Consider the following 14717-nt stretch of genomic DNA (forward strand, 5'->3'; position numbering starts at 1 on the left):
GTTCAGTGTAAATAGTGTCGCTCATTTATTTTAGCTGTTCATCAGCAACGTGTCTAACCGAAACTGATCAACAGCGGTAAGTAACGAGTTCATAAGTGTCAGTTCTTCAAGTAGATTTAACTCTTGTGTGGTGTATCAAAAAACAAACTTTGGCTTGTTGTCTGTAAACAGAAATAGGAATTTCGCCTCGCTGGTCTCATTTAAAAAGTGTCAAGACGTCCACACATTCAACTAAATTCATATCCACATTTACAGCGTCAATTCTAAAAAAAGTTGTGCCATAACCTCGTTTTGGAATAAAAAACAATTATGTTTTTTCATAATAGAACATAGAAAATTCAAAAATGTTTAAACTGTGTTATTTTAAGAAAAAAATTTAAGTTATGGCAGCCATGTGAACGAGCTGGCACAACCAGTTGATCCTGATCTTGTCTAGGATTCTATGTGTCACATTTTTGCATTCATAGCTTTGCATTCTGATTTGCAATGTGCACAGTGTCCTAACTTTTCCTTTCAGTTGTAATCATATAGATTTTTACTTTTTCTTTAGCTATGATTTTCAGAAATGCATACAAGTACTGTGAGTATATTTCTGATCGAACACACACACTGTTACACACCTCTTCTTATTTCAGCTCAAACGTGAAGATGGTGGTGATTATTGGTCTGTGTGCATGTGCAGCATATTTCGATCCAGTGTGATTCATGTACCTACAGGTTTAGGGGACTAAAATGAGTCTCTCTGGGGACAATGAGGAGGGGGACACTGGTCCTCCTCAGAAATACAGAAAAGAGTCTGAAGTGTCCAGCATTTCTATGATGAGTGATAAGTCTATTGATAGAAGCTTCGATTTCAGTAGAGAGAACACCCCATTTCCTCAAGGTAAGAATTAAGGAACATTATTGAAGTAAAAGAGATTCAGAAACAAACTTCATGTGTAAATGAAGCACAATTAATAATATTGCAGTAAAATGATGTGATAGTGATTAACATCTTAATATGGAATATGTCAGGGACGTGGTCGGGACGTGGTCGGGGGGTGCATTTTCACAAATTATGGGCTGCAGCAATTGAAAAACCAATGTGTGTGTGTGAATACAGAATACAGAACTCACTGCTAACTTCACTGAGGTGTCAGAGCACTCGGTCAGTGGTGAAAGATGGAAAGTAGAAAGAGCTTGAATGGCCCGGAGAAGGCTAGAGGAAAGCTCTGGAAACAGACAGAGCTAAATGTGCAAAAATTGCACCCTTTTTTTTTACAAAAAAAAACTTGTGGTAGACAATGAAATGGGTAAGGCAAGATGTTGAAATCGCTGTTCACATTAATTAAGTCAGAAAATTGTGTGCTGTTGTGGCATATAACATAACGTTATATAAATTAAATAATAGTATTATGCAACGCCACATAACTGGGATACTTTGTCTTGTAGACCCTCAGAAGCACGATTCAGCAGCACCAAGCTCCAGCTATGAGAACACAAGACAAGAGTGTATTGGTAAGATTACTCATTGAGTGAATATTATTAGAATTCATATAATGAAGACTGTGAACACTTATTTGAACAGCATAAGATAATTGATATTGTTGAAAAGGATGTGTTGTTAAGAATAGTGTTGGAGATGTGCCTCATGTTGAAATACTGAAGCAACCATTACTTGCACAGAAGAAACAGTCTATAACTATGTCTATTCTAGCAGTTTATTCTCGCAATGTTTTGCCATGCTTACAGTAGTCTTTTATTGGCCGACTGAGGAATACGGGACTGGAGCTGCCCCAGAAGCTGCCTTTTGAATGAGGGACAGTGATGGCCTAGCGGGTACCTGTTTGAATCCTAAACTGACAAGGTGCCGCTGAGCACCTTGCCCCGGGCGCCTGTCATGGCTGCCCTCTGCTCACTAAGGGTGATGGTTAAAAGCAGAGGACACATTTTGTTGTGTCACTGTGTGCTGTGCTCACAATCCCTTCTCTTTCAATTTTGCGCCTGCCTCAGCCCCATACGATTTCGTCTTACAATTATTCACCATCTAATCTAAGGAAACACGTAGAGGTACAATTAAATTCTGGTGGAAATTTCTGATGGCTAGTTTCTCAAGTACGAAGTATGGTACCAGCATCTTAAAATGATCGTGTTTTGATAAAATGTATTGTACAGATGGAAATTCCTTACTGACGTTGCTCAGAAAATGTCATGGACAGGTACCACGGATTAGACGTCCATGATTAGGACCCTGTTAAAAGTAAGGAAAATGCAGCAGGACAACGCTGCTGTATTAATGTGGACACATTAATGCACCAGTGACAGGAGCAAAACAAACACTTAACCTTGTGCTTGTTTTGTTCCTGTCATTCTGGACAAATGCCTTCAGGTTAGTTTTTGTTCCTTTTTTTCCCTCATTGTTTATAATCAATAATAAATCCCTTTCATTTTGAGATGTCCCTCTTCTGTGCCTCATTCCCTAATCAACCCTGAGTTATGTCAGAATGCAGCAGAGGCCGGCATGGGAAGATTGTTGCGCCATGGCAAGGTGAGCTGTGGTGACGACCTCCGCGAACGGAGAGAGTGGTGTCATTCATGTGACGTGGTCGCATCATGGCAAACAGCGCCATGGAGCATGAGTGGCCCCGGCGTAATCCACGCTGGTTTGCGCACGAGTGGCTGGAGGGATGAGGCGGAGGAAGACGTCATCAGCAGTGACAAGGCTTCATGGGCAGATGTCATAGACACCATGCATGTGCTGACTCTGGGGAGACGCTGCTGATGACGTCAGCGATGACAACGCTGAGTGGGGGTGGAATGCGCTGTGTCATCAAGAGCCCTGCGTCATTCCCCCCACTTCCAGGTGCGTGAAGGAGAAGGGGGAGGCTGATGGTGAGGAGGAGGAAGATGGCTGTGTGGGGGTAAGCTGGTGGAAGAGGGCAACGGGGAGTTGCTTAGTCAGCAACTGTGCAACCGGTCCTGCCTCGCAGGGAACCCTCCTCTTCAGCTGCGGTCGCAGACTCGCCAACCATCTGCCCAAACATGATGGCAGCACAGCAACAGTGCCCCAGCCCGGCTGTAATTGGATCCAAGATGGCAGTGGTGGTCTGTGCTAGGCTAAGCTCTAATCCTAAAACTTAAGACAGCTTTCCCATCCATCATACTCTCCAATGTCTGTTCCCTGGACAGTAAATTGGACTACATCAAACTTCAGTGGACTACCCAGCGGGAATCTGCTGCATCTTTCTCTTTACAAAGATAGGCAACAGAATTCTGGACGCCGCCATTCAGATGGATGGGCTTACTGCGTTTTGTGCCGACAGGAATGCAGCTCTGTGTGGTAAAACATCAACACAGAATGGTGAAGAACTCTGTGCTAATCTCTAGCTACTGTTCACTGGTGTAAACTCAAATATTTGTTTCTGAACATGGACAAAATGAAAGAGATTAATGTTGACTACAAAAGAGAACGAAAAGACCACTCTCCACTGAAGATCGACGGATCTTGTGTGGAGATCATAAAATACACAAAGTTCCTCTATGTTCATCTAGATGAGAACCTCTCAAGGACTCTCAACACCAGCTGAACAGAAAGGAAGCCCAGCAGCATCTTTACTTCCTGCTGTGGCTGAGAAAAGCCCATCTCCCACCAGCCATCCTCACCACCTTCTATAGAGGGACCATTGAGAGCATTCTGACCAGCTGCATCACTGTCTGGTTTGGGAACTGCACAGCATTGGACTGCAAGATCCTACAGCGGATAATGAGGACAGCTGAGAAGATCATCAGTCTCTCTTCCATCCATAACGGACATTCACCAAACACGCTGCATCAGGAAAGCAACCAGCATTGCGAAGGACTCTACACGCCCCTCACATTTGGGCCAACAGCCACTTGCCTCCCACAGGTCCAGGAGGGCACAGAGACAGAGTACCCTCTCTTTTGTTTGTCTGTATGTGCATGTGTGTATGTGTGTTATGTGTCAATCGCCCCAGCATTCCCTCTTTCTCCCACAAAGTGGCGATGCCACAGCTTTGCACAGCCCCAAGGAGGAGGTCCCTGACCTGTTGACACCAGTCCAGGGCATAGGCCACAGGAAGGCCTTGTGTCCAGCCAGGTGGGGCACTCTCCCATAGTTTTGGGGGACACCATGCGGGTTAGGGGCTCCTCCTGAAGATGATGTGGGCAGAGAAGCGCCCAGCCTGGACCCTCCGTTAGCCAATGAGTAGGGTGGGGCTGGGAGGCTGAGTGCCTGAGTAAGGGTCCATGAAGAGGCCGTGATTGGCCCAATGGTCGGAGACGGGGCTGAGCCCCTGTACCTCCAGCAGAGAGATGCAGCACCTTAACGTCTCCCGCTCTTCTGGAGGCAGGGACATGCAGTGGCAGGGGCTTCACATGCTTGGAAGGTTTGGCCCTGTGGTACGGTGAACGGTCTCTGGGAAGTCCGGCCATGCCTCCCTGTGTGGCACAGGGAGCAGGGCTGGAGACAGACAAAGGGGCCTGCAGTGGCAGGGGCTGCACTCGCCTGCAGTATGGCAACACTGCGGTATGGCAAATGGTCACCGGGCAGTCCGGGACCGCCTCCCTGACACACGCAGGGAGGGATGCTGGGGGCAGGGACTGCACATGCCCAGATGGCACCACACTGTGGTATGGTAAGCAGTCACCAGAAGGTCAGGGACCGCCTCCATGGGTGTGGCATGGAGTGATAGAGGAAGCGTTAGATGGTGTTCACTGACAGGAGCCACTGCCAAGCTGGATGATGTCTGGTTGTGTTTTGTCTGGGTCCTCCCTAACCCTTGTGCACTGCATTAAGGTCAAAATAGATTTCAGTGATACACCACATATATTATCTAATAAATTTTGCTTATATTATATGGTTCAAGCCATTATATGATATAGTGATCACCAAAACAATAATATTGTTAATACAGTAGTAGATGAAAAACAAGATGTCCATCAGTCTATTAAAAACTCTGTATTAGTTCTCAATATCGGCTCATTATCAGTACTAGCATTCAGTCCTACAATTTATACAGATTCAGCTTCCAAAGACTGTAGTCACAGTCCCTGAGGTCTCCAGGGTGAATGTCCCTGTCACTATTGATTGTAAGTTGTTCTGGATAAAGGCGTCTGATGAATGTAGTAAATGTAAATATATTATCAAATGTAATGTAAATATATTTTAATAGTTATCAGTGGCAGAGTAATTAATGGTAATCCCAAAAAAAATCAAAATCTGCCCTGAAATTAATTGATTTAACCACTAAATTAAAATTAGACATTAGAGCCACATTAAATCACTGTACTTTTATTGTCGAAATGTGCATACATTTGAAGTCAAATACTTTAGTACTTTTACTCAAGGACTTTTTTGGAGGACTTTTTACTTTTACTGGAGTAAAATTTTACCATTGGTAACTCTACTTTTAATCAAGTACATGGTTTTGTGTACGTCGACCACCACAGCCATCAGTTAGAGTTGATCAGGTTGTTGATTGTGACCTGTGGAATGTTGGTCCACTCCTCTTCAATAGCTGTGCAAAGTTTGGGAAGAACATCTCAAATGTGAGTATGCTGGCCATGCAAGAACTGTGATTTTTTCAGCATCATTGAATTGTGTACAGATTAGTCTTGTGTGGGGATGGTACGTTTGCATAGTGGCACCTAAGTGGCACCTTGGTGGTTTGGGATTCGAACCGGCAACATTCTGATTACGGGTTAATTTCCTTATCCGCCACTTCCCCAAAAAGGCTGCAACAAGAGGTGATGGTCATGGATGAATGGCACAACAATGGGCCTCAGGATCTTGTCATGTTATCTCTGTGCATACAAAATGGCATCAATTAAATGCAACTACTGGGACAAGGATTCTGGTTTGGCGTTTGGCCGGGGCCTAGATCTGCAGGCATGTAACAGCACAAGGCAAGTGTGAACAAGCTTGCAACACTTTTGGGAGAGAAGCAAGTGGGGTAAGTGCAAGTCAGAGCAGACACAGTAGTAGTTGAGTCAAGCTGGGTTGTATCGTGAATCTAAGTTCAAGTCCAGGGGTAATTCAGAGACCAGTGGTACAGGGAAGAACAAAACCAAGTGCTTTTATTACTTTGGTTTTCTTCATTCATTGCTGGGGTACGGGATTGCTCGGGGGCAAGATCGCTTTGGTGGGACATGACATTAGGACCAGGACCAATTTATTTTTACCTCAACAAGTCAATTCCTGCTGCTGTTACTGGCATAGTGTTACTTGATGTTGGTATGTGTTCATAAAAAATTAAACATTAGAATATTGAACATCAACTGTCAGTCATGTCTTCTGATTAAAAGCTAAATGAAAAACATGATCTTCAGAATTAAGTACATGATGAGGTCAACAGTTCTGTCAGAATTCTTCATTACTTACTGTGAATGTTGTTCTTCGTTAACAGATGATAACCTGCAGGAAGTCCTACAGAGTCATAAAAAGAGCATGAAAAGGAAGTTGGAAAAGAATCAGACCCTCCTGAACAACATCTGCAAAGAGCTCTATATCACACAGGGAGAGAGTGAAGGGGTGAATGAAGAACATGAGGTTCATCAGATTGAAACAGCAGACCGGAAAAGAAGAGAAGACAAAAACATCAACTGTAACGACATCTTTAAACCCTTAATTGGAGAAAAGAAACACATCAGAACTGTGATGACCAAGGGTCTAGCTGGAATAGGAAAAACTGTGTCTGTGCACAAGTTTATCCTGGACTGGGCAGAAGGAAAAGCAAACCAAGACATAAAGTTCATCTTTCTGCTTCCTTTCAGGGAAATGAATTTGGTTAAAGATAAAGGGTACAGTCTTCATCAACTTCTGCTGGACTTCTACCCTGAGCTTCAGAAGCTGGAAGACACACGGAAATATGAGGGCTGTAAGATGATCTTTATCTTTGATGGTCTGGATGAAAGCAGAATTCAGCTGAATTTCCACATTCAGGAACAAAAGCTGCGTGATGTCACACAGAGATCATCACTGGGTGTGGTCATAACAAACCTCATTCAAGGGAACCTCCTCCACTCGGCACTCATATGGATTACATCACGACCAGCAGCAGCCAATCAGATACCTGCTGAACACATAAGCCAGGTAACAGAAGTGCAAGGGTTTATTGACCCTCAGAAGGAGGAGTTCTTCAGGAAGAGGATCAGAGATGAGAATCAAGCGAACAGAATCATCTCCCACATGAAGACATCAAGGAGTCTTTACATCATGTGTCACATCCCCATCTTCTGCTTGATCTCAGCCACTGTTCTTCAGGAAGTGCTGCTCCAGGATGACAGTAAAGAAATCCCCAGAACTCTGACTGAGATGTTCACCCACTTCCTGATCATCCAGACCAAAATGAAAAACCAGAAGTACGATGAGAAGAGTGAGATGGACAGACAGGAGCTCCTGCAATCAAATAAAGATGTCATCCTAAAACTGGCTAAATTGGCCTTCAGCCAACTGGAGAATGGAAACCTGATATTTTATGAAGAAGACCTGAGAGAGTGTGGAATAGACGTCACTGCTGCCTCAGTCCAATCTGGGTTGTGCACTGAAATCATTAAGCAAGAATCTGTGATTCAACATAAGAATATTTTCTGCTTTGTACATCTAACCATCCAGGAGTTTCTTGCGGCTTTCTGGGTCTTTTGTTCCTATGTGAGTGGGACCATTGAGGAGCTGGAATTTTTTTTTAGAGGGAAGAAGTTTGCCTCTCTGTACGACTTGTTGAGAGCTGCTGTAGATGAATCTTTACAGAGTCAAAATGGTCATCTGGATCTTTTCCTCCGGTTCCTTTTGGGAATCTCAATAGAGTCCAACCAGAAACTCCTACAAGGTCTTCTGACCCAAACAGAGAGCAGCTCAGAGAGTCTCCAGAAAACCAGTCAGTACATCAAAAAGAGAATAAAGAACAGAATCTCCACTGAAAGAGCCATGAATCTTCACCTCTGTCTACTTGAAATGAAAGATTCTTCGCTGCATGAAGAAGCAGATGCGTACCTAAAATCCGGAGAAAAACTCTCACCTGCCCACTGCTCTGTACTGGCCCACATGATCCTGGTATCAGACAATGGGCTGGATGAGTTCATCCTGAAGAAATACAAGACAGATGCTGAGGGTCGTGAGAGACTGTTGATGGCATTGGGAAACTGCAGAAAGGCTCGGTGAGTTCCTGACTGAGGATCTATTTTAAAACAAATGATGCACATTACAGCAAAAATGCTAGACACAACTAAATTGGACATGGACATTGAGTGCACACAACATTCATACACATATACTCTCACACCTATTGCCAGTTTGCCATCTCAGAGAGCATGCAAACAGGGCCTGGATTTGAAACAATGGAAGTGCCATGCGACCATGTCCACCCTCTGTATTTTTTCTCTTCATGAACATCTCTAGACTCAGATCTTCTCTGTCAACCCCTGCTGCTGAGGCTCTTATTCATGCTTTTTTCTCCACCCTCCTGCAGTTTGGTCCACCCAGTAAAGACCTCAACAAACAATATATATAGAACTTTGCTGCTGGCGCTCTCACTTACATAAAGCTTGGAAACACATAACCCCTATGCTCATTCTCATGCCCTGGCTTCCTGTTAAATTCTGTGTATCCTACAAAATTCTCCTCCTAACACACAAATCCCTCCATGCCCCTTCTAACCAGCTCTCCTTCTTGGACTGTATGGTCTGCTAAAAGGGTCTTCTCACCATCCCCTATAGAATACTGATATGCACTCCCTTCTGAAATTTGATATGAAAATTTTTCAGTTTGCTTAATGCTATTTCAGAAGTCAACCATTAAAGATTAGTATTCTTGACCGAGGGGGAAATGAAACTGAAGGTAGAGGAAAAAGGAAGACAGTTTATTGGGGTACAGGAAACATCAATAGGGTTAAACAATCCACCATGCCTTGTGCTGAAAACAGGTCCCCTCTGGTTCTGCTGACACTGCTCCCTGCTTGCTCGCCTTCACAAGTCATATACCTTGAATATGTTTATGAGCATCCTCTAGCTTTCCTGCAGACGAGAAGTCCAGGACACACACTCTCCTGTTGGTACACACAAACACAATCACATGACAATGCATGAACCATGTTCAGTGAAACACTGGGAACCCTCGGGCTGTGTGTTGAAGATCCGCTCTGCTCATCCACTGGTTAAATCGAAGCCCCTATTACACAGGTGGTATCAGCATCAGTTGGGCGCTCCTCAGCTGCACCAGTACCCCCTGTGATGGGGAAGATGAGGGTCACAATTCTGTTTATATATCATTCATTTTATTCTTTCTTCATGTTATTTATGTATGTTTCAAATAAAATTATCAACTGAATCAAACATTATTGCTTTTACAGACTGGATGATTGTACCATCATTGATGAATCCTGTAAAACTATAGCATTGACTCTCCAGTTACCAAGCTCACAGCTGAAAGAACTGGACCTGAGTCGCAGTCTGCTGCAGGATTCAGGACTAAAACACATCTGTGTAGGTCTGGAATCACCATACTGTAAACTGGAGACTCTCGGGTGAGTACAGGATGCTTTTTTGTTTTGTTTTTAGTTCAGCCAACATTTCAAGATTCAGGATTTAATCCAGTAAATTCTGATCAAAATTCATGTAAACAACTGTGCCCTGATTTCTGATTGTGTTTCTTCTAGGCTGCAGAGGTGTGAGCTCTTAGATGTGAGCTGTTCAGTTCTGTCCTCAGCTCTCAGATTAAACTATTCCAGTCTGAGACACCTGGACCTGAGTAAGAATAAACTGCAGGATTCAGGAGTGAAGCATCTCGTTACAGCTCTGGAGGATCCACACTGTAAACTGGAGACTCTGAAGTGAGTGTTGATATCAGGACTGACAATTTGTATGTGTATGTGAAATGTTCAAAACAATATACAATATATATCGCTATCTCTCTCTCACACACACACACACACACACACACACACACACACACCCCAAGTACCCCCATATAGCATGAACATTAAGTGCTGAAGGTAAGGTTTACTGTAATTATTTGTCTTGGTTACATAAACACTTTCTGGACCTCTCACTGTTGGCCTGGGTGCAGCACCCACCCTTTTGGCAAAGTTCTTTCTGTGTGGTGGGGTTTGGCTAGCAGCCTCTCCTGTGGTCAGGACTGTGGTTACTTGCCTCTGTTGGATCCCCCAAAGGCTCACCTGGGTGGCCAGTTCTATCGCTGCCCAACCACTGTAACCAACAGTTGCGCAAAGTGCTGTGTCATTTCCACCATTAACCGCAGTAGGAGGAGACCCACAGACACTTTTGTAAGGCTGACCACGCCTGGAGGCGGAGTCCCGTGCTGCCTGGTGTGCGTTGTGACACTTCGTAGTGAATGTTAAAGATATCAGATCTGTTATCAGATGATAATAATCAGATGTGTTATTGTGTTTCTCCCAGGCTGCGGGACTGTTCCCTCTCAGCTGTGAGCTGTTCATTTCTGTCCTCAGCTCTCAGATCAGACTCCTCACGTCTGAGACTCCTGGACATGAGTATCAATAATCTGCAGGATTCAGGAGTGGATCTTTTTTCTACAGCACTGGAAGATCCACACTGTAAACTGGAGACTCTACTGTGAGTAAAGGGTTGGTTAAGGGTTTGTGGTGTGAAAGTGATTGTCATTGTGAAACACTGCAGCACAGCATACGGTGACACAATGAAATGTATCCTCTGTATTTAATCATCACTCTTGATGAGCAGTGGGCAGCTATGACAGGCACCCGGGGAGCAGTGTGTGGGGACGGTGCTTTGCTCAGTGGCACCTCAGTGGCACCTTGGCGGATCGGGATTTCAACTGACAACCTTCTGATTACGGGGCCGCTTCCTTACCTTCTAGGCCACCACTGCCTAAATAGCCCCACTACCTTGTGAGTAGGACTACTGAGGAAAGGCTAAGGGGGCACAGCCCTAAAGAAAAAACATGTGCTGGCGGTGCGTAAGACAATAAGTAAGACAATAAGAAGGTTACAAGTTAATCTAAATATTCTCTAAAGAGGAAGGTCTTGAGCTGCCGTTTGAAAGTGCTCAGTGACTGAGCTGTTCTGACCTCAAGGCGAAGTTCATTCCACCACCGAGGGGCCAAGACAGAGAAGAGTCTACATGAGTGTCTTCATTTTTCCTTACTGTCCTCCAGAGATGGAGGGACCAGGTGAGCAGTACTGGAGTACTAGAGACAGTACTGGACTATCATCTTTCTTCTTTAACCACTAGGCCACCACTGCCCCACAAGTTCTCCTTATAAAAAAATAAAATAATTAATATTACAAAATTGTATTCATCAGTTTAGATTTTAATCTTTCAATATTGAAAACTTACTGATGTTCTGCTGATTGATTTACCTGGTGTGCTGAAGAGTTTCTTTTACTGTAGAAGGTGTTTCATCAACCTGTAAGTGTGTGTGTGTGTATGTGTGTGCACTCTGTATATACATAAATTAAATTTTTTTACAGCTTAACTAGCTAAACTGTATAGTGTGAACATGTCATAATATCCAGATGTGTTTCTCCCAGGCTGCAACACTGTTCCCTCCAATGCTGTTCAGCTCTGTTCTCAGCTCTCAGATCAAGCTCATCAAATCTTAGAGAACTGGACCTGAGTTACAATAAACTCCAGGATTCAGGAGTGCAACTTCTCTCTACAGCACTGGAGGATCATCACTGTAAACTGCAGACTCTTCAGTGAGTGTTAATATACTGTAAAAAATTATGTGTGTGTTTGTGTGTGAGTGATGCGATTCGTTGGCTTTATGTGTGTGTGCATTTGTAGCCTGTTGAAATAGGTTTTCTTTGTATTTAATGTGAATGATGGTGTATACTGTGTGGGTGTGGTGATTGTGACATAGCAAATAGTGGTGTGACAAGACATGCAGCTCAGCTCTCAAAATTATACATGATATTGGTTTCCCGAAACAGGAAACCAAAAGCGGGCAAGTCTTGCAACAACATTTACTATTTCACACACTATATGTCATGAGACTTTGGGTGATTGTAGTGGGAGTGTTAGTAGTCTAGTGGGTAACACACTCGCCTATGAACCAGACGACCTAGGTTGAAACCCCACTTACTACCCTGAGAAAGACACTTAACCCTGAGTGTCTCCAGGGGGGGACTGTCAGTGGCTCTGGATAAAGGTGTCTGATAAATGCTGCAAATGTACATTTTCTCAGGCATCTTTGACTGCACAAATCTAGATGTCCGTGCATTTATCTTTATGGTGATGCTTTCTGCATCTTGAAGACTCTGTACAAGCTTTGCTTTGGCAGAATTTTTAGGACCTATAATCACAGCCTAGCTTTTCATGCGGCATTTTGATTCTGCTCACAAAGAGTCAATGCTGAGCAGTCGGTGTGTCTGTCACACAGGGGACACAGCAGCTAATATCAATGCTTGTGTTTTGCTTGCAACAACACAGTGGGTGTAACCTGACTGTATTTTGAAAAGCTGTAGTTTGAAAAAAGTTAAATATTTGCCGCATGCAACAGAGTTTCAGTGGTGGCCTCTTGGGGCAGTGGTGCCCTAGTAGTTAAGGAAGCGGCCCTGTACTCAGAAGGTTGTGGGTTTGAATCCCAAGCAGCATTTTACAGCATTTATGATCCAGAGAACCTTACAATCGGTAGTTACTAGGCATGTGCGAATCGATCCTAAATATTGATTCTATCGATACCAAGTTGGTATCAGTATTGGATCGATACTAACACAATGGTATCTATATTTTCACTCTTCTATTTCCTTACCACATTCCAACTGAAAGTAAACATTCTGGTAAAAATACTGCTTCTCGCAGAGAGCATGTTTGTTGCCCTAGGCAAGGGCAAACCCCACCCCCCAGCAGCTCAGTACCCAAGACAAAGACCCAGAACCCATGACTTTTATAAGTGAAAAAATAAAACTCTACAGAAGTTGCCAGGAAGGTAAAGCTAGAAATAAGCAGGTCAATCAAAAGCAAAACTGATTTCACTGTTGAAAAAAAAGATGTACATTGTTTCTGTTGGCCATCCTGTATGTTTACTTCAGAAGTCATGCTGACTAGGTAGGTGTGTGTGTTGCATGTTCATCAGTGTGAGTGTAATAACCAGATTCCTGATTGTGTTCCTCCCAGACTGCGGGACTGTTCCCTCTCAGCTGTGAGCTGTTCAGTTCTGTCCTCAGCTCTCAGATCAAACTCCTCGAAGCTGAGAAAGCTGGACCTGAGTAACAGCACTGAAGGGTCCACACTGTAAACTGGAGACTCTACAGTGAGTGTTCAGGATGTTATTTTGTGCTTGAACCAGTGTGTTTTATATAGGCGTATATCAGTGTATACTTTTATTATTTCCTTTTTTATTGACAGCTGCATTATATGTGACATCATTTACGCTTTCTATCTGATCATAATGTGAAAGTCATTTTTTAGAAGAGTAAGATTTTGTCTTTCAGACTGAGAGTTGATGGTTCTTTTAGTTTAGTCAAATAAAGTTGTTAATTTAAGCAATAATCTATATAAAACATTTTTGTTATTTAAGCATCAGCACTAGTGAACCATAACATGTACTGAATGGGTAATGTGATTGTTGTGACAGATTTAAGTTAATTAGGAAAAAACAGAATGTCCAGAATGCAGCACGTTGGAATGCTTCAGATGGATTTTGTGTTGATTGGCCTTCTCTTGTCCTACAGAACCGTTCGTTGTGATTTGGTAAAAATTTGTATTAGTTTTTAAATACCTATGTACACATGTGGACAAGGCCTGCACCTGTAATGTAATCTGTTCTGTGCATTCTCACTCACACACTTATGTTGTACTGCCTGAAATTGTTTTTTTATTAATCTTTTAAGAATTTTTTATTAAACTCTTTTTATTGGATCCTTTATTTATCACTTCACTTTCACTTGTAGGCACAGGATAAATTCCATGAAATGGAAAAAATTAAGGGGCTCTGTAGTAGTAATCAGCTGCTTGCAAAAAACTAAATATCTCCCTCTGAACAAATGACTGTATTATTTATGCATACACGATATCCTTTGTCAGATGTAGGAGTCATAGTTTGACGACAAGAAATGCAGAACTAGTCAATGATCTTGTAGTTAGTTATCTTACTTTTTTTTCCAGATGCCTGGTGAATGCAGACTTTGTCCCAGTTGTCTCCATCAAGGTGGTTCAAGCAAAAGCAAACGAATGATATAATTTCTTGTAGAGGCATATGGAGGTTCTACAGATAAAAAATATTATTATTGCAGTAATATCAGTTTTTTTCTGTATGCAGTTCTTATTTAAATATTCCTAGAGTTATATTAATTATTGACACACATTCTTGTCAGGATCCGGTCCGAAATGGGGGTTACTCCGGTCCGGATCAGGATCAGGATCCGGATCCGGACCGGAGTTTAATTGTTGTCCTGTGTAATGTTCCCTAATCGTTTTCACCTGTGTTTAATTGTATAAAGCTGCCCTGTTCGTTTCTGTTCGCTGTCAGGTCTTTGACGTTATGTTCCGTGTTCACCAGTGTCTACATCTCGGATGTCTCCCCTGTCTTGTGATTAAACCCCGGTTTCGTGATGTCAGGTGAAAGTCCTTCATTCCATATCTTCTCGTCACTCTTCGTCCTCCTCTCCGTGCACCCGCCGCGTCATGCCTGCATGGACGTGACAATTCTCAGGGCTGTTAGAGGGTCTCTTCCCCTCAGCTTCACTTACACTTCAGTCTGGGTGGATTTACTCACTTGGAAGTTG

At 43.2% G+C, this 14717-nt stretch overlaps 1 protein-coding gene across 3 annotated transcripts; it reads left to right on the forward strand.

Annotated features, from left to right (window-relative positions):
- LOC114785541 (NACHT, LRR and PYD domains-containing protein 12-like) lies at positions 1 to 13870 on the forward strand. Of its 3 annotated transcripts, XM_028971860.1 has the most exons (10): positions 1 to 76; positions 551 to 580; positions 718 to 883; positions 1432 to 1497; positions 6405 to 8154; positions 9345 to 9518; positions 9651 to 9824; positions 10411 to 10584; positions 11520 to 11687; positions 13108 to 13870. In XM_028971860.1, exons 3-10 carry the CDS (start codon positions 733 to 735, stop codon positions 13226 to 13228), a joined length of 2778 nt encoding a protein of 925 aa, XP_028827693.1. In that variant the 5' UTR covers positions 1 to 76; positions 551 to 580; positions 718 to 732; the 3' UTR covers positions 13229 to 13870. The 3 variants fall into 3 exon arrangements, 2 of the variants coding, with proteins under 2 accessions (XP_028827693.1, XP_028827694.1); XR_003749074.1 differs by lacking the exon at positions 13108 to 13870 and having other exon boundaries at positions 10461 to 10584; positions 11520 to 11658; XM_028971861.1 differs by lacking the exons at positions 11520 to 11687; positions 13108 to 13870 and having other exon boundaries at positions 10461 to 10736.
- Positions 13871 to 14717: the final 847 nt, after the last annotated feature.

Source organism: Denticeps clupeoides, chromosome 3 (genome assembly GCF_900700375.1).
Source record: "Denticeps clupeoides chromosome 3, fDenClu1.1, whole genome shotgun sequence".
Lineage (NCBI taxonomy): Eukaryota > Metazoa > Chordata > Actinopteri > Clupeiformes > Denticipitidae > Denticeps > Denticeps clupeoides.

What these genes read in the sequence shown, in the direction of transcription:
- LOC114785541 (XM_028971860.1), top strand. Translation starts at nt 733, where the DNA reads ATGAGTCTCTCTGGGGACAATGAGGAGGGGGACACTGGTCCTCCTCAG. An exon ending in GAACACCCCATTTCCTCAAG is followed by an intron (nt 884 to 1,431) that starts GTAAGAATTAAG and finishes TTTGTCTTGTAG; the next exon opens with ACCCTCAGAAGCACGATTCA. An exon ending in TGTAAACTGGAGACTCTGAA is followed by an intron (nt 9,825 to 10,410) that starts GTGAGTGTTGAT and finishes TGTTTCTCCCAG; the next exon opens with GCTGCGGGACTGTTCCCTCT.